This window comes from Trematomus bernacchii, unplaced genomic scaffold (assembly GCF_902827165.1).
Source record: "Trematomus bernacchii unplaced genomic scaffold, fTreBer1.1, whole genome shotgun sequence".
Classification (NCBI taxonomy): Eukaryota; Metazoa; Chordata; class Actinopteri; order Perciformes; family Nototheniidae; genus Trematomus; species Trematomus bernacchii.
The window spans coordinates 3,256,614-3,274,231 of record NW_022987705.1 but is presented as its reverse complement, the minus strand read 5'-3'; the positions used below and the strand labels follow the sequence as shown (position 1 = coordinate 3,274,231).

At 41.7% G+C, this 17,618-nt stretch overlaps 2 protein-coding genes across 2 annotated transcripts in view; one reads left to right on the top strand and one right to left on the bottom strand.

The window, feature by feature from the left end:
- Window positions 1–797: 797 nt before the first annotated feature.
- adamts15a (ADAM metallopeptidase with thrombospondin type 1 motif, 15a) lies at window positions 798–13,198 on the bottom strand. The gene is made up of 8 exons (XM_034139809.1): window positions 12,003–13,198; window positions 8,138–8,270; window positions 7,860–8,027; window positions 5,357–5,640; window positions 4,896–5,073; window positions 4,620–4,792; window positions 2,827–3,002; window positions 798–2,359 (listed from the first exon to the last, which is right to left on the bottom strand). The coding sequence occupies exons 1-8, from the start codon at window positions 12,936–12,938 to the stop codon at window positions 1,567–1,569; spliced, it is 2,841 nt and encodes a 946-aa protein (XP_033995700.1). The 5' UTR covers window positions 12,939–13,198; the 3' UTR covers window positions 798–1,566.
- A 1,172-nt stretch (window positions 13,199–14,370) lies between these two features.
- Window positions 14,371–17,618, top strand: part of stk36 (serine/threonine kinase 36 (fused homolog, Drosophila)) — an 11,211-nt gene continuing 7,963 nt past the window's right edge. Inside the window, 5 exon segments of the mRNA XM_034139821.1 lie at window positions 14,371–14,644; window positions 15,234–15,374; window positions 16,049–16,126; window positions 16,220–16,350; window positions 16,433–16,682. Of these exon segments, the coding sequence (XP_033995712.1) occupies window positions 14,561–14,644; window positions 15,234–15,374; window positions 16,049–16,126; window positions 16,220–16,350; window positions 16,433–16,682 (684 nt within the window). The 5' untranslated portion in view covers window positions 14,371–14,560.

Here is a 17,618-nt window from a genome sequence, read left to right as displayed (position 1 = left end):
AGATTACAGGATTTCAGAAAGTGTCTAGAAGAACAGCTTGGCTCGGGCTCTGGGGCCATAAACAAGGAGGTCCAGGAAAACACATACACTCTGTACAGCGTAACAGAAGGCCAGCCAGGTTTTCTTCCCCTATCCGCTTTATTGTTTCATTGATAATAAATTATCTGTGGTAACTTTGCCAGACAGGCATGACTTAGCATGGCTGAACGTGATGAACTGAGTAGACAAATGTTGTGGGGGGGAATGATAAAGGACATGAAGGAAACGATCAAACATAAGAAGCGGTGATTTAACATGTGTGTTATTGTGTGCGTGTGATATCAGGCTAAGCCCTTATTTCAGATGGGCAATGCAATGTTTGGTCCAGCCTGATGAATCAGCAAGATCTGTTGATTGTCTAATCGTTGCAGCTCCACATACAAAATATTTTTAAAGGGGCTCGTTTTCAGGTTCATATTTGTATTTCTTGCCTCTACTGTGACATGTTTACATGCTTTATTTTTCTCATACTGCCTGTGCTGCAGCATCTCTTTTCACCCTCTGTCTGAAACCAGGCCGGCTCTGTTGCGCTTAGAGATGTCCCGCTCCTTAGCCTATCATGTACAATGTGTTGGAGTGCTAGCCAATAGGAGCGTGAGTGTTACATAGTGATGTCACTATGTTACGGAAGTAAACAAAGGAGTTCAATCAAGGCGTTTCAGGCACGGGGGGAGAGAAACTCCCTCTGGAGGGAACTTTAGAATTTAAGCCTTTGCAGACCATTTACATACAAAAAAAACGTATATAATACACTACAGGAAAGGAAAACCTCAAAAAGCATAATAGGGCCTCTTTAAAAATATATAATTGCATTGTAGAAGCAATGCAGCACCAGCATAAAAGTTACGGCTGCTTATGTGCAACCATATAAATGAGGTGATACATTTTATTTCTGAATCAATTCTGGCATTTCAAAAGATTCCCTGGAAGAAAATGCCAATAAGAGCGCCCATACTATTAAATAACCAAATTGACTGTCCTTCTTTGTATGAAAAAGTGTAGGTATTATATTTTAGTTATGAAGTTAAAAAGTTTTCCACGTCAATACTGATAGATTTTCTTTGGGAAAAGGGAGTCATTTTCTGGACAACCAGAAGGGTTCAATCATCTATTTGCAAGACTCAAGTAAAACTTTGAAACCTGAACAGTTAAAACATTGTGACATAAAATGGGTTCCAGACCCTTGATTGATTGCTTGCAAATGTGCATTCTGTATTTGCTGACAGTACACAGGATTCAACTACATTTCATTTGACCCTCTATCATGTTATCTTGCCAAAATCAGAGTCAGACCTGGATCGTGTCTTTAAAAAGTCAGAGTGATGGCAGTGAAAAAAATCTTCCAGCAATTATCCTGCGGATTTCACTCTCCTTCCAATATTCTTTTGGTTCTTCCAAGCAAGTGTCCCATGATGCAGGTGGAACAATCTGCACCCGACAGACACAGCATGTGTTATATTGCAGGTGGATTCAATTCAGTCAATTTAAAAAAGAACAAAGATTTGTAGTTTATACTTTTTCAAGTCACTAGCAAGGCCTTAGGTTACAGAAGTCCAGCTCCTGTGGCTTGCGTATGCCAATGCAGTGGTCTCTTTCGAGCAGATGTCCATTTTGGGTTGTGCAGTGCAACGGCCTTCTCTTGAAGCCCTTCCCACAGGTTCTGGAGCAAGGTGACCACAGGCCAATATGCCATTCAGGACAGGGGTCTCCACAAACCCTAGTGGCTGGGGGTCTTTGTGAAGGGTCACAGTCCAGCCCTGGCTTCCCGTCCAGTCTGAGACACTGCACCATCCTCCTCTGCATCCCATTACCGCAGGTCACTGAGCACTGATCCCAGCCCGAGGATATCCACTTCCCAAGAGCGGGATCCTCTTTGTTATAAGACTTCTTCAGGGTGTCTCCCCTTTTCTCCTTGACACTATCCTCAGCCAGGACGCTGTTATGGGAGCTAACACGTCCGTCCTTCTTGAGAGCTTTGTCCTCCTTGATCTGCCGGGCGAGGTAGAAGGAGTAGCGGATTCGAGGCGGCGTCATCTGGCCGACACACAGCACCTCCGCAGTCAGGGATTCCCCCAAAGGCTTCACGGCCGTCAGGGTCTCTGAGAGGCCGGCTGTTCCACTGTAGCGCATCAGGCTTCCCTTCACGATGAGGTCCCTCTCTCCAGCTGACACTACGTACTTCCCATTGAGCAGGTAGTGGCCCTCGCTGTTCTTAAGCGCCAGATAGTTGTCATCACTCCTCATTCCCTTGTAGCCTCGCTGACGGATGTCTATGTTGGCTGCACCCACTGGTAATATGACCACAAAGTTGTAGCCATGCCTGCATGCCAAAACATATTACAGTCAATGAGAGCTTATAATGTTGAGGATGAAATTGCTATCATACAACAACGTATTAGGGCCATTGTAGGCACAAAAAAAAGGGGGGGTAATTTTCTATAGGAACCCTAAGGTTTCCCGAGATTAAAGTCTTGAATTCTCTAGAAAGAAACTCAGGAAAAATGTTTGTTTTTGGTCAAGGAACCAACATTGCTTCACTTTGTAGTGACAGATGTTGCTGTGTATTGTGCCTGAAGTTGATGAGCAATTTTTTCTTGCCTTGCAAATGTATTAATTTATAATCTTAGGGAATATCCCAATTTTTTCCATGAGTGTTTTTCATAATTTTCCCCTTCCTTAGCTCTGTCATTTTAGGTTTTATCTCCAATGACCCTATTAAGGCATTGAGCTGTACTGTCATATTTAATGACAGAAGTAATATCCCATGATGACGTGGATTCTACTCACTGAGGCTTTGTGAAGAGTCCCGACACCTTCTTGCAGCCCTTGCTATCACCGCCGCAGATTCCACACTTATCAAACTTCTTGTTGGAGCCAATTGTTCCATCGCAGCCCGCCTTGATGCACTTTCCTTGGACACACACTCCAGTGGAATCTGGGGAGCATGGAGTCCCGTCCACAACCTGGAGGGAAAAGAGACTATAAGGTTAAGAGCATTCAACACTGAACCTTTTTAACAACAGGATTTCTGTTACAGTCCATCGGAATTGACTTTGCTTTAAATCTTTATCTCAAGTTATTAAGCATATATTGTATATATTGTTCTCACACTATCCCTTTTGGATAGGATTGGATTGGCATGCAACTTGGCACACTTTTTTTTATTTATTTAGTGCCGTATGTCTATATTTTTCAGTTTTTGTAGTAGATTTGTATATTATAGAGTATTTTAATTTAATCAGTATTTTTATATTGTGTATTATTTAGATACTCTATGTAGCTTTTTTACTGTTGTATATATTTGCTTTTTGTTTACCTTTAATTATATTTTCATGTTATTATATTTTAAACCTGTTGACTTTCTGCTGCTGGGACAATTTGGTGTGAATAAAGTATATCTAATCTAATCTTAGCCAATCTAAAATACATTTATATGAATACTTTTTGATTGTTTTAAAACATGAACTGCACCCATTATATAACTGCTTTTAAATCCCTCACCACATGTACTGAAAACAGTACTCTTAGCATACAGCATAACATCTGTTTTCAAGATTGCAAAGCAAGCAGACAAAATACATGTTCAAAATATTTCTCAAGAATGTGCGAGTTACAGACAGAACAAATCAACAATGAACACGCGGGTACCGGGATGACGTATGTTCTGTGGACGACAGTATCTGAAGTGAGGCTGTCAGCTAAATCAGCTTCACTGCTACTCTGTCTGCGAATATCTGACTGATAACAAGTTCTCAGAGAGCGATTGTGAACTCCAATGACGCAGACATTTTTCCACCCTGAGATTTATCTGGCCCCAAATGAGCCAAACTCCAGCTCATGAAACAAAACTGCACACATTACTGTAAACCCATTTTTGGTTTAAAGTCATGACTCTGTGGTTAAAACATCCATCTGCTCCGTGATTCAGAGCTACGTGTCCCCTGTGCACTCTTATCTACTCCTCCTTAGCCGGTATGATGGAGTGAAGTGTGAAGTGACTCGACCTCACCACTGCTAAAGCTCACTCTACACCCTGCTATCGGAAAAGAAATAAACTGGCCTCCTCCTCTCCTTCATTCCTGCCTTCACTCTTTGAGACCAGAGGCAGCTGGCTGATATACAGTATATCCCCATTCCTCTATCTTTTCCTCATATATCAAAACCTTTATTTATTCAGACATTTTTGTCAAATCACCAAAGAAATTCTCTTAACTTTAAAAGAGGACATTTTTTGTCTCCATGCTTTAATGTTCAAAAAGCTCTATATTTTTGCTGCAGCACCTCTTTTCACCCTCTGTCTGAAACCAGAGCCCAGTCTGCTCTGATTGGTTAGCTGGCCAGCTCTGTTGTGATTGGTCTACCACTTAGAGATGTCCCGCCCCTTATCAAATCACGTTCAATGGCGTTTCAGATAGTTGGGGGAATGTGTGTCTGTAGAGGGAACTTTGGGATTTTGGCCTTAGCAGAACATTTACATGCGCACACACCTATTTAACAGACTACAAGAAAGGGGAAACCCCAAAAAGCAAGATAGGGCCTCTTTAATATTGAGGGAATGTGAAATACACTTGGTCGTTTACCTTGGGTGCCAGGACATAGAAGTAGCCGCTGCCGTTCGTCCTGCAGATGAGTTTACACCTGTCGTCGGTGGACACTCCAGAGTATTTGGGCAGCCACATTGAAGCGGGGTCGATGCGGTTACTGATGAAGGAACGGCCCATGGTCGCACACTGCTCCTCGCGGAACGTGTGTCCTATACAGAGTGATGGGAGGGAGGGTGCAGGAGGTTAGGGGTGGGAACGCACTAGTGGGAAAAATGTTATTGGACATATTTCTCTGTTATGATTGTCTCATACCTGTATCAGGGCAGCGGTTCAGGTTGCAGGAACGGTATTTGACCCGAACCCCTTGGCAGTATTTACCCCCATTTGATGGTACTGGGCTGTTGCACTCTCTTTTAGACAGCTGGACGCCCCCTCCACATGTGCGTGAGCAGGATCCAAACGGGCCCCACCTACCCCAGCGGCCATCCACCTGGAAAGACACAATACAGTTGCATTTTGCATAACGTATAATAACAAAGGCCCACCATAATCACACCCCAGTTAAGGCTGCATTTACTGCAAATCACACGTAGCGTTTGAGAGATCGAAATACCGTTTTCCACAATCCCGAATTGAATGGCCCATTTCAATGACACTCATTTGATTGACTTAATCATTTAAATGGCCCATTGATTGCTGATAAACAAACGCCAATCATATAGATTTGCAAACCTAAGGTGAATGTTGATATCAAGAACTCCTGTGAGTCTTACCTTCACATTATAAACGTGTTTGTCGGAGCAGACCCCTCTGTCGCAGACCTTATTTTCCCCACAGCTGGTGCCATCTGCCCAGGGGAAGTGCCGGGTCATACACACCAAATGGCCATTGGATTTTCCGGTGCACCACAGACGGCCACATGGCGGTTGCATAAAGGGACACGGCTTGGAGTTTTCTCCGAACGCAAGCTCACACTGACGATCCAGGACGTAGGATGTTCCCGGCAGTATGACGGGGAAGACCAACGGTTTCTGAGGCTGGTCGAGCAAACATTCACCTAGAAGATGGAAACTCAGTGAGCGACACAAAGTAGCAATACCGACCGTCATCTATGGTTTTACTGCTTTGCTTTACCTAACTTTGATTAAATTAAGTGCTAACATTTCACCCATATATGACCGCAAAACCGTAAAAAAATCTAACCTACAATTATGCATCAGTATTTCCACTTGTTGTGTGTTGTGGGTGGGTGGGATTGTGGGTTGGAGGCTGTAAGCAACCATTGCCCTTGTGATTTTGGCTCTTTGAAGTGGAAGTACAGCTTGATGCAGCGCTTGCCACATACCGCACACAGACGCATAACACACACATGCATGCCCATCCCAGGCTCGAACTAAAAACCCACAAGCTCATCTTCCCATGTTTGATCCAATCCAGGGTTAAACGGTCTGCTAAAATCTCAGACTTGTAGTTCTGAGTTTTAAACCAAAATGACATGTGGCAAGCAAGCAGTTCAAAGGTCAAAGGCATGGCCTCCATTTACTATAAATGGCACAAAGAAACCATTCCAGGAACAGGCTATTAATAGGAAGACTTTGACGAGCAGGTGCCTGGAAACATGAAAGATCAACGTCAGGGAACGTGAAGCTTTCCAGGAGCTATCACACAGCTTCTCATCCTTATGGGGAATTTACACATCCAAAACAAGTCTTCTGCACTGGGGGGAAAATGGGTGCTTGCTTTGAACTGTTTATTACTGTTTACGCCATTCATGTTGTGGTGAATTCACAACAGATAATAAGGCAGTGAGTGAATGAGCTTTAACTGGTGGCACATTTGCAGAATAAACACACTGATTAACTGATTATAAGCAATGGTACATAAACAAGTCACTCCACACTGAAGAGGCAACACTTCAGCGCTTCCTTCCTACTCTCTCACCAGAGAGCAATTATCGAAAACAATAGCTGGCAATGTCTGTGTGTGGAGAAATGAACAGGTTACAAATAATTTGGGGCATAGCACAGCATGAAAACTGCCTTGAACATGTGCCAACTTGTTTTTTTCCCCTCTCCATTGCTTTTTAAGTCAAGATTTATGACAGGCAGACGGGAGAAGCCAAGTTACAACATTGCTAGATAGAAATCACTCCTTGTCAAGTCAAAAATGTTCGTCTGTGTTCACTCTGAACCAGTTGGGATCTTTTGTCCTCAGACAATCTCTTGAAAAGACACAAAGGAGCAAAACGTTTGTCTATTTGGAGTAAACCTGCATGGGAAACACTGGGCAGATACACCTCTTACTCCAAACCACTGTGGCGACTCTCCCCAGTAAAGCCCTCTAAATTTGGACAGATGTGGGGGCAGTCTTTAAAATAAACGTTTAGCATTGCTCCAAGGCCAAGTCCTGTGGTCTGGACTGCTTGGCAAACAATCTGCCTCCAACTGAATGCATTTCTATTTGGCTTTTGCCATCCTTTTCTATGAGCGTGGTGCTATACGAGGTTAGGCACGTGTCTCATTTTAAGTTAGACTGATGACTGTAGTTATATTACAAATCAAGAGGCTGTTAAACCATAAACATTGAGTAAAAACTAGCAAATGTCAAAAGAAAAGTCTGCCCCTCTTAAGCAATTGCATGGAGGGAATATCCTGATCCACTGGCAAACAGAACCACGTAAGATAAGATAAGATAAGATGGACCTTAGAATAAGATGTAGAGAAAAGGCTCTGATTACATGAATAATTCAATGCGTATGTTGTATTCTATGTAATCAACCCCTAACTAGATGTTCGTTTAAAGTTGTTGCAGCAGGACTACGGACTCCTTTTTAAAAACCTGGTGCATACATTACCCACAATGCAACTCGTCTGCTAGTGTGTTGTGCTAATAGTGGCTAATGTAGCCTTGAGGTGCTAGCCTGAAACAGATATGAGTAGCTGGATACAGAAATGTGATAAAATCGCTTTGCACTCAACAACACAAGATTGTGTTCATTTTCCAACTCGAAGTCTTCAACCAAAAAAAAGCTGACTTAAGTGACATCCCTTGAGTCAGTTAGACAGACTTCACACAGCTTCATCTGGACCAACAAAAGGCTTTAATTAAAGAACTTTCTTTCACATATGCTATGGTACTCCTTAAAATGTGTAAACAGACTCTGATGTGTAAAATGTGTAACGCTACCCTCAGTAGTTTGTGCTGTCCTGGCTTCACACCCCTTTAAACACACTATGAGGCTGCCAGCAGTCAAACACAGAGGTCGTGGTAACTCACCGTGTCCGCTGTCCAGGAATTCAGTGATGATGGCAGCACTGCAAGGGGACCAGGGGCTGGTGCGGTTGATCTGAATGAGAGTGGGGGACATCATGTGGTTGTCTTGTAGTTTCCCAAACACGTCTTCACAGGCCTTCACATTGTCGTGTGGCATGTTGAACACATGTCCTGCAGAGAGGGAACGTGAGGTCAGGTGGGAAAAACAAAGGTACTCTAATCTCAAACACAAAAGGAAATGTTCCTGTTTGTGTATTAAATGATGAGTGGCGTTGGCTTACCGAGCTCATGAGCCGTGGTGAAGGCTGAAGGTAGGCCGTCGTCTTCGATCACAGAGCAGCTCCTCTTTGGATCGCACATGGTGCCGACATCCGCCATACCGAGAGTGTCACAGGTGGAGGCGCCACACAGATCCTGGATTAAATTAAATACATTTAGCATTAGTACATTTTAGGTCGTCAGAGCTAGAAAACAAGCCAGACGTTTGAGTCTTGTAGCCTTGGCCATCATTTGTATGTATTAATATACCACTGAGTTTGTTTGTCTGATCTTTTGACTATTCCTGTTTCTTTCCCTGTCTGACTTATTAGTGATGTCACCTTGTCTCCGGCCCTCAGCAATTAACTTGGTGAGTACAACGTTACTATTTACAAATAAAAAGAAGTGGCAAAACTACAAACCAAAGTTGTAGCTGGAATTATCCTTTTTGGGTTGTCTTGTCATTACAGTAAAGTTAGTTTTCTACGGAAAGATGCAACAGTGTTAAGCCAGGCTTTCCACCGCCCACTCTTGTTAGTGGTCAGCAGTGTTTAGAGCACACCTTCTTCTATGAGCTAAAGTAGCTGTCCCCAATCATAACATTTCCAAGCCAGGGCAGAGTTTCCAGATGACCTATTTCTCCGCCACAAGGATTTAAAAAAAAAAAAAAAACAGTCTAAGCGAGTATCCATTTAGAGCTGAACCTCCTAATCACAGGACAACCTTTGCACAAACCGCCACAGAGAACCGCCCGGCTCCTAAACAGCTACATACCCTGGAAACACCGAAAACCAACAGTGGTCGGCTATCAGAGATAAAAAATAACAGCCTTGGGTTAATGTCGCTCAGCTCCTGCTCTCCTCCCCTGCACTGGATGTACACATTGAACACATTGCCAAGTGAAGACCTCGAGCGCTATGACAAATCATTCCTAGAATAAACCACAAAACCGCAATTGTTGGCCAGCGCAAATCCAGAACAGATGTGCTCATGTGTGCAGACGAAATGAGAACGCTTGGGCCATTTATGAGCAAAAAATAAAAACTGCAAGACGAGCAGAGGAGAAGGAACAGCAGTGTCAAAGAGTTTGTTCTCTGCTTGACCTCATTCCCACATTTGACAACTATCTTTGTGTGTTTTGTGTGTTTAAGAAAACAAACTAAAAACAATATGCAATCCTCAGCAAATACATTTCTTCCTTTTATTTTGTGTAGTTATTTTTAATGCATTTAAATACCATTTGTGTGCATCACTCGTAACTGCCATGTTGCATGAGTTTTAGTTTAGTTATTACTTTTAAAACAAAAGTCTAGGAGTGGAAAAAAAGCTCTGATACTCAGCAGTATCACACACATGGTTTACGACATCCGGCCACACTTGGGTGCCCTCTTTGCTTTCTCAAACTATTATCTATCTTGCAAATAAAGGCAAACACGCTGTGAGCTAAAGTACAACCACCCCCCTCTCTCCCAGGGGAGACATAAATACGTCAGATTTACAGTTCGTTTTTTGGTCTTTCGTTGGACACTGTATGTTCGCATACAATAAACTTTCCGTAATGAACTGAGTAAAATTGCAAAAGAGTTTAAAGACATTGCAGTTGCCTCTGGACAACACCGAGTTGGTCTTCATAAAACCTGCAAATTACACTGAGGGCTGGTAAAAGGCAGACAAGCGGTAAATGCACCTTGAATTAAATGGTCAACTCAAAAACAACACCACTGATTAAACATACTACCGACGCCCTATCAGCAGCTTAAGTGTAAACTATTATTAATAAGTACCTACAAGGGTAAATGTGTCCGTATGTGTGCTGCAGGCCTGAATGAACAAAGGTTTAGTAAAGAAAATCAGATTTTATCAAATAAGACCAGGCAGTTTTACATGTAATTTCATAATGATATTCATTCGGCCTCACTTTTAAATTGAAGTATTTGAGGCATTCAGATTCCGGCTGTTGAATACATTCTGATGGATTGAATACTATAGATATATATATACGCCATTGTTTGGTGCAAAAAAAGTGAAATATCAGTGCAGGCAAATATGCTACAGATTTATACTGTTGTACCGAGACTAGGTCAAAAACATAAATAAGTATTGTCCCATGCATGTGTTGGAAAAGTAAGAAATACAGTACAAGTTTCCAAAATACAACTAATCTCTAAACTATCTCTTAAACCAAACCTATGTGATCTTCTTGTAAAAAATGATGTAGCCTCCACTAGCTGTTTTGAGCCTCCCAATTTGAAAATCTCTGACCTAATCAAAAATGGTGTTTGATGGATTATGTTGATCTATTGTTTGGTGTGCACTATAAATGCTGCTCTGTGCACTTATACTGTTACAGTGTTACCCAAATATAGCCTTTTAATTTGAAAGGCACGAGGGGTATGGGCCACATTTCTTTTGGATTGACTCCTCCTGGCACAAGCAGCTTCTTTAGAAATACAGAACTTTTTACAGCATAGGTCACTTATTCAGTTTCAATATAATTTTAACCCAAACAATGACTGAATCCCTTGACGTATGTCTTTCTGCTTTATACTGCACATTATAGCCATGTGACTCACTGTAGTCAGTTGAATGCGGTCATCTGAACTGGCAACAGGGCTTATAACATCAACTCTGCACGTGGAGCTTACCAAAACCTGGTAACACCCTGGATTTTGTAGCTTTATGGAAAATACAGCCCATCTTTGAGGTGTCATGGCCTAAATGGAAAGAGCATACTGTGCATACAAAGGGGTGTAAAGCAGGAAGAATAGGAGAGAGAGGAAGGGTGTGAAGAATGTGTTAAAAACATGCAACTGTGCAGGCTAACTGCAGTTTGTGTAAGACTTTGGGAGAGCAGGTATGCAGGCAGGTCCCTGTATATGTGACACAGAGGGACCTCCCCCCTCCTACATCACTCCCCCGCTCCCTCCATCTCTCCCTTCAGGGGACTGTTTAATGAGGAACAGGGAAGGAGGTGGGTAGGGCTGGAAAACCCACAGCTGGAGGAAGAATGGGAAAGGCTGAAAGAAATGAGAGACTTCCCACTAACGCATCTCTGGTGGAAGTAAAGCTTGGCAAAGTTACAGTGAAAACATTTGTTTGAGGTCTGATACGATCATGTGTCCGGTGATGTTAGTGACATGGGCCAAAGGTAATTCAGCACCTTATTTGTTACTTTTGACTCCTTCATTCTGGTCCTTTGAGACTCTAACTTCATCACCTTTGACTGCAAACTGAACTATATCCAAACACAATAATTTTCAGTAATTAATCTGCTGATCTGTCAACTTTATTCCCAGTGTTCTGCATCTAAGTGAAAGCAAAGTGGCCAATGTCCAAAAGCAGACAGTTCATGATAGATCATCGTGTTGCACACTGAGCAATGATTTTTGATCTGACTTCATCTCTGACCCTGCGTCCCCTGCCAAATATTTGGGAGTGCAGAGAGAAATTGGAGGTGGGTTCCAAGTCTATAAAACTGGCCTCTAAGGATCCATGAAGTGCAATCAGGGCTATTTCTCTGTTCAGCCCTATTAATTTCCTCAGTGACCCAGCCTCAGTGTCAAAGCTGTGATGTTATTGGTGGACTGGATATTCTGTTCTCTGAGTTCACCTGAGGTGGAGAGAGTGTTTTGAGAGCAAACCAATTACCTGACACAGCAGGAGTTTTTGGGGGGGAGCATGTCATGTAAAGTACAGTTTCTCTAACGAAACTTAAACATGTCTTATGTACACAAAAATGATGTTTAAGTCAATATCATGGCCTCATTATTTTCGAAGATTTAAAGATAAATATCCTCAAAATAAAGAATTTCTGTGCGTAATTACGCTTACTAAAATACCACATCATTTCGTTTGTTACCTTAAACCCAGCAGGATTAATCACTTTACCTGTCTAGTGAAAAGGATGGCTGTGTCCCAGTAGTCTGAATGCTTGTCGTTGTTTTTGTTCATCTTTTTTTGCCAAGTGCAAAAGTTTCGCAGCGTCATGGCTGCGTTCCCGGACACCTTGGGTCCTTTGTCCTCCTCGGATATAATCACGATTTTCACTACTACGATGCTGATGGAGTTGAGAATACTGGGGTGCCTGTAGAGCCTCGCTGCCACTGCCATAAGTGTCAGGATGTAGTGTTTTAGGTCATCTCCGTGGAACTGAGCCATGGACTCGTCGGCCACCACGAGCGTCTCCACGTACCTGGGGATGGAGGCGAAACGTTTGGCTCGCCCCATCCTCTTCAGCAACGTTTCGGTCGAATTGCTGTCATCTTTTAGTCGCTTGTATTTCTCCAGCGATTGTGCCACTTGGAGACTTATGTCACTGTCCACTGCGCACCTGGAGGTCGAGTTGAGCTTCAGGTTGTTGCTGGCTCTGCGCCGGATGATGTGCGCACCTTCTGCGCTTGTGGTGTCATTTTGCACCGGGCTGATAAAATATTCCCAGCCATGGAAGCCAAATGCACCTTGTAAACCCTTACAAAGGCTTACAGCAGCGTAAGAATGCGGGTCGTCATTCACGTATCCGGAGTAAAAACACCGGCTCAGGTCAGTGGTGACATCGCTGTTGGAGAGCCAGAACGCGTCTTGGTTAGAAATGGAAGGGGCAATAAAGTTAGAGTCCTGATGCAAATCGATCACTAATTCCTGCCGGAAAGCTCGTATTTTTAACACATGTTTTCCATTCAGGATATCCACGTCATTGTCAAAATCCTTCCTGTCATGGTTTTGGTTATCCAATCTAATAGGGAAGCAAAGTTCACTTTCCATGCACCGAACACGTTTTGAGAACGAGAGCGCAAAGTAGAGGAGAAAAGTTGTCCTGATAAACATGACGATGTTTGCATTCAATAAAGAATGCAATGACCATCAGAGAAAGCAAAACGATATGAAATGTGCAAGCTCAGTGGAAGCGGTGTCAGCCACAGAACAGGATGAAGAGCATAATCCAGAGCGCAGGACTCTAAAACAATGCAGGTCGTACAAGTCCACTCAGTGCAAACTCCTCCTGGTCATGACCCATTCCCATTCTCCACCTGTGTGTGCTGAGTCGACTGCTGCCTTCTCTGCACTTTATGCATTCTCGTCATGTGTAAAAACATATGGAAACTGAATCTCTCTTTTGGAGGGGGGCAGTCTTTGGAGGCGCTCATTGGACGCGCGTCTCAGCTCGAGACTTTTTCTGCGGCCACTTGAGACTCAGGAAACAGCAGGCCTATCATCGTGTCCCAACACACTGATGATTTATCACATCTCCAACTTCCAGGGACACATGCGTAACTGACTCCACTTGACCTGCAGGAGTCCATCAAATCATAATTAGATGAGCCCTTTTGACCACATTGAAGAGATGCAATTATTAAAAGGAAATGTGTCAATAAGAGCAGTAGACTTTGAATATACAGTAGCCTAACAATAAAAAGAATGATGCTACAAATAATTTGATTGCATGTTAAATGATCAATGGGCTGCAGAAATATAACATAGATGTTAACATAAAGTCACTATAACAATGCATCTGAAATGTTAGATGAATATGAGGCTGATATCATTTATTATCAGCTTTCATATGCAGCCAGATCTGTTTCTGTGCAGAGTGCGACATCTGGTGGATTACAGAGTAACTGGGCTTCTTCCATAGGCTACATAAAAATGAATGATTATTGCTCCAATATCTGTATTTTGGGGACATCCGCATTTAAGCTTGATAATCTTATATTCCTATACCAATAAATGTAGGTTACTATATTCATGTTTGAATTGTATGACTTTTTACACTCAATGTGATATTAGCCTACATAGTTTTGCACAATCATCTTTAATTCTTTCTAAATGTAGGACTGTTGGATATATGTTGTGTAAACTTATATTGTATAACACAGTAAATATTGCCAAGTGAGTGAGATTTATATTCCAAAGTAACTGGTACAATTAATAAAATAAAGAGAAAAGCAGTATTGTTTTTGTTGTCCAGTTGCCGTTGCCAGGAACGCAAATGTGGTTGCTAGGCGAAGGACCCTTGCTTGTGGGTTGTCCAAAGTAGAGCCAGTTTTGACTTAGGTATTACAATTTTAAATAATTTGTAATAGAGCAAGTTGTTGGTAAAATACTTATCCTAAACACCATGCGTACACATACCGTGCATATATATGTGTGGAAAGTCAAACTTTTGTAGGTTGTTTGTTACTTTTGTGAAACGGCAGTTAGACTTGGTCTCCAGCGGTTTGTGTTGTCGCTACATCCAAAAAGTAGAGGTAGCCTACACTAAAGTAATGCTCGAAGCTAACGGTAGCACTGACAACTGGCTGTTAGCTAGAAGTTGTGACTTATAACCTTAAACGTTTGGACTTACGTGTTGTTTATTTGTAAGGAATGGAAAACCTCGTGTTCAGCCCTAACAAATAACTTACCGACGAACCGTGTCTGTGGTTAGCCTCCTGCCGTTCACCGTCGACATGAACTCGTATCACGTTTTGGAGCTAGCTGGAGAGGGCTCCTTTGGTCGTGTTTACAAGGGGAGGAAAAAATATACAGGCCAGGTAAGTCACCTCTGTTGAAACAGTTTGATAGCTGTGTAACTGGTCTGCAGTGGGGGAAGAAGTATTCAGATGCTCTACTTGAGTAAAAGTACCAATACATTATTGTCATTTTCCTAAATACTTAATTACAAGTGAAAGTCCTGCATTCAAAATGTTACTTAAGTAAAAGTACAGAAGTGATATCAGCAACATGTGCTTAAAGTCATCATTGTGCAGAAAAATTACTTTTTTGTGCGTATAGGCCTACAATTATATGTGTGATTTTCAGATAATATTGTTGCATCAAGTAGCATTTTTTTGTTGTAGACAAACAAAGTTCTGATTGACTTTATGTAACATTTGTAAATAATTAGACTCTTTAGTGACTTTTGGAGTTAGTCCACTAGTTACATTTCTCGAGATGCATTTTGCTGTTAAATACATTTAGTGGAGTAAAATAACATTATTAACCTTTTAAATGTAATGGATTAGAAGTGTAAAGTAGCATTCAATGGAAATACTGAAAGGAAGTACAAGTACCTCAACATTGTAGTTAAATATAGTATTTGAGTAAATGTTACTTCCCAAACTGTCTGTTTGTGTTCATCAGGTGGTGGCTCTGAAGTTCATGCCTAAGGTTGGTCGCTCTGAGAAGGAGCTACAGAGTCTCAAAAGAGAGATTGACATCATGAGAGGTCTTGAACATCCAAATATTGTTCAACTCTTTGACAGCTTTGAGACTCAAACTGAGGTAAGTTCAACATAAGCTTTTGTTTCACATTGCACCAAAGTTCCCAACACATTATTGGACCTAACAAACTATGTATCTTTTTATCTGAGGTCATTCCCATAACAGTAATCCAGGGGTAATTCTTGCATTAATATTTTTTTTAGAAATATAAAAACAGTCCATAACTGATCTTTCTTTTAAAATCTTAATTTGGAAATTAACAAATTTCTTGACTTAACATAAATTAGCTCAATATTGAAACCAGGCCTATATGACAGTTAATAAGCTATCTTCCTGCATTTAATAGCTGCTAATAGATTTGAGTTGTTAATGCATTGGTTACATTTGAAAGAGTTATTACAAATGTAAACATCTGCAACCTCCTCCATCATCACAGAGCTTTTATAATCTTGTAATCTCATACTACAAAGAACTGCATGAAATGTGAGATTTATTAGTGAGAGTGCCACATTTATGAACCATAGTCATACTCTTTGCTGCGGGACCTTTGCGTATAGTAGTAGTACTCTTCCTGGGCTTAGCCTGGACTGTTTGGGGATCCTCCTCTGTCACTTTTTTCAAGTACAAAAAGTGATGTTGTGAATCTTTTTTTTTTCAGTGAGAAGTTTAAAGAGCCATCTTTCACCCTATACTGCCAGCTTAAGCGTCAGTATTGCCTTATATGTTTGTGACAGGTTGTGGTTGTAACTGAATATGCAGAGGGTCAGTTGTTCCAGATTCTTGAGGATGATGGGAAATTACCAGAGAGCCAGGTATGCATTATTTTGTGGAAAGAGTTAAGTCATACATCAGACTTATTGTGCTTTCTCATGATCAACATGAGCTCATTGTTCCCTTCTTCCAAGGTCCGTGAGATCGCCTGCCAGCTGGTCTCTGCTCTGTATTATTTACACTCCCATCGCATTCTTCATCGTGACATGAAACCTCAAAATATTCTGTTAGGGAAAACTGGAGTGGTGAAACTCTGCGACTTTGGGTAGGTGGATGCTGATGATTATTTGAAAGAAAAAATGTTGTGGTTCAATTTGAACAAGCATAAACTTCATGTGATGCTGTAGGTTTGCGAGGTCCATGAGCGTCTCCACCCTGGTGCTGACTTCTATCAAGGGAACTCCGCTGTACATGTCTCCTGAGCTGGTGGAGGAGAAGCCGTACGACCACACTGCCGACCTGTGGTCTCTGGGCTGCATCCTGTATGAACTCCACACGGGGGCGCCTCCGTTCTTCACTAACTCCATCTTCCACCTGGTGCAGCTCATAGTGCGAGACCCCGTCAAATGGCCCGACACTATGAGCGACACCTGCACGGTACAGTACAGCTACAGCCTGTTGTGGTGTGACATGTTTGTATCAATCCAATCCAATCCAACTTTATTTCTATAGCACATTTAAAAACAACAGAGTTGACCAAAGTGCTGTACATCAATAAATATATAAAAAGCAGCATAAATACATTTAGACAAAACCGATAGGACAAAAAAACAAATGTAAAAGCACGAGACAATAAAACCATACTTGTAGCCACAGACTCTCATACACTATGTAAAAACATTTTAAAACACAACAAAATAGAAAACCCCAATTTAGAAAACACAGACTGATACGTCTTATACGTGGTCTGCAAAAGCACGGGAGAACAAGTAGGTCTTTAAACGAGATTTAAAAACAGGCGAAGTGGGAGCAAGGCCAACATCCGCACTTTAGAAAGTGTTGATTTTAGATGCAAGCTGATTCAACAGTGAAAAGTGAAAGCCTTCATTACATCTTAGCCAGGGAGCCTGTGCTTAAGGACAGGACCATGAAAGCAATTTTAGATTTAGAACAACTCTAAGTCTCTATATCCCTTTTTTGGCTTAAAGGTATGACATGTAACATTTCCGCGTAAAATGTCTTAAAACAACTACACCTATCTTATATACTTTTTTGATTTCTCTGCGTGCATTATTTAAAATGTTTCGATTTCCAAAACAATAATCTGAGAAATCTGTCATTTTCTATGGAGGTAGTGGTCCGTTCCTTTTGGTCGCCTGTCGCATCCCCTTTAAACATGCCGCAGATTTTTAGTTGTCTCCCAGAGGCTGTCGATAATTAGCCAGAATTGTCTTGGTTGTTTTAACTATATATTTGAACGGCATGAAGGACCATGAGATGTCTGGATCTTAAGTTAACAGAGAAACAACAACATTATTTGGGGTTAGCATGTAGCCCCTGGACATTGGAGAAACAGTCATTTGTCTTTGTCAA

What these genes read in the sequence shown, in the direction of transcription:
- adamts15a (XM_034139809.1), bottom strand. Translation starts at nt 12,938, where the DNA reads ATGTTTATCAGGACAACTTTTCTCCTCTACTTTGCGCTCTCGTTCTCA. An exon ending in CCATCCTTTTCACTAGACAG is followed by an intron (nt 8,271 to 12,002) that starts GTAAAGTGATTA and finishes AATTTAATCCAG; the next exon opens with GATCTGTGTGGCGCCTCCAC. An exon ending in GAACCGCTGCCCTGATACAG is followed by an intron (nt 4,793 to 4,895) that starts GTATGAGACAAT and finishes CACTCTGTATAG; the next exon opens with GACACACGTTCCGCGAGGAG.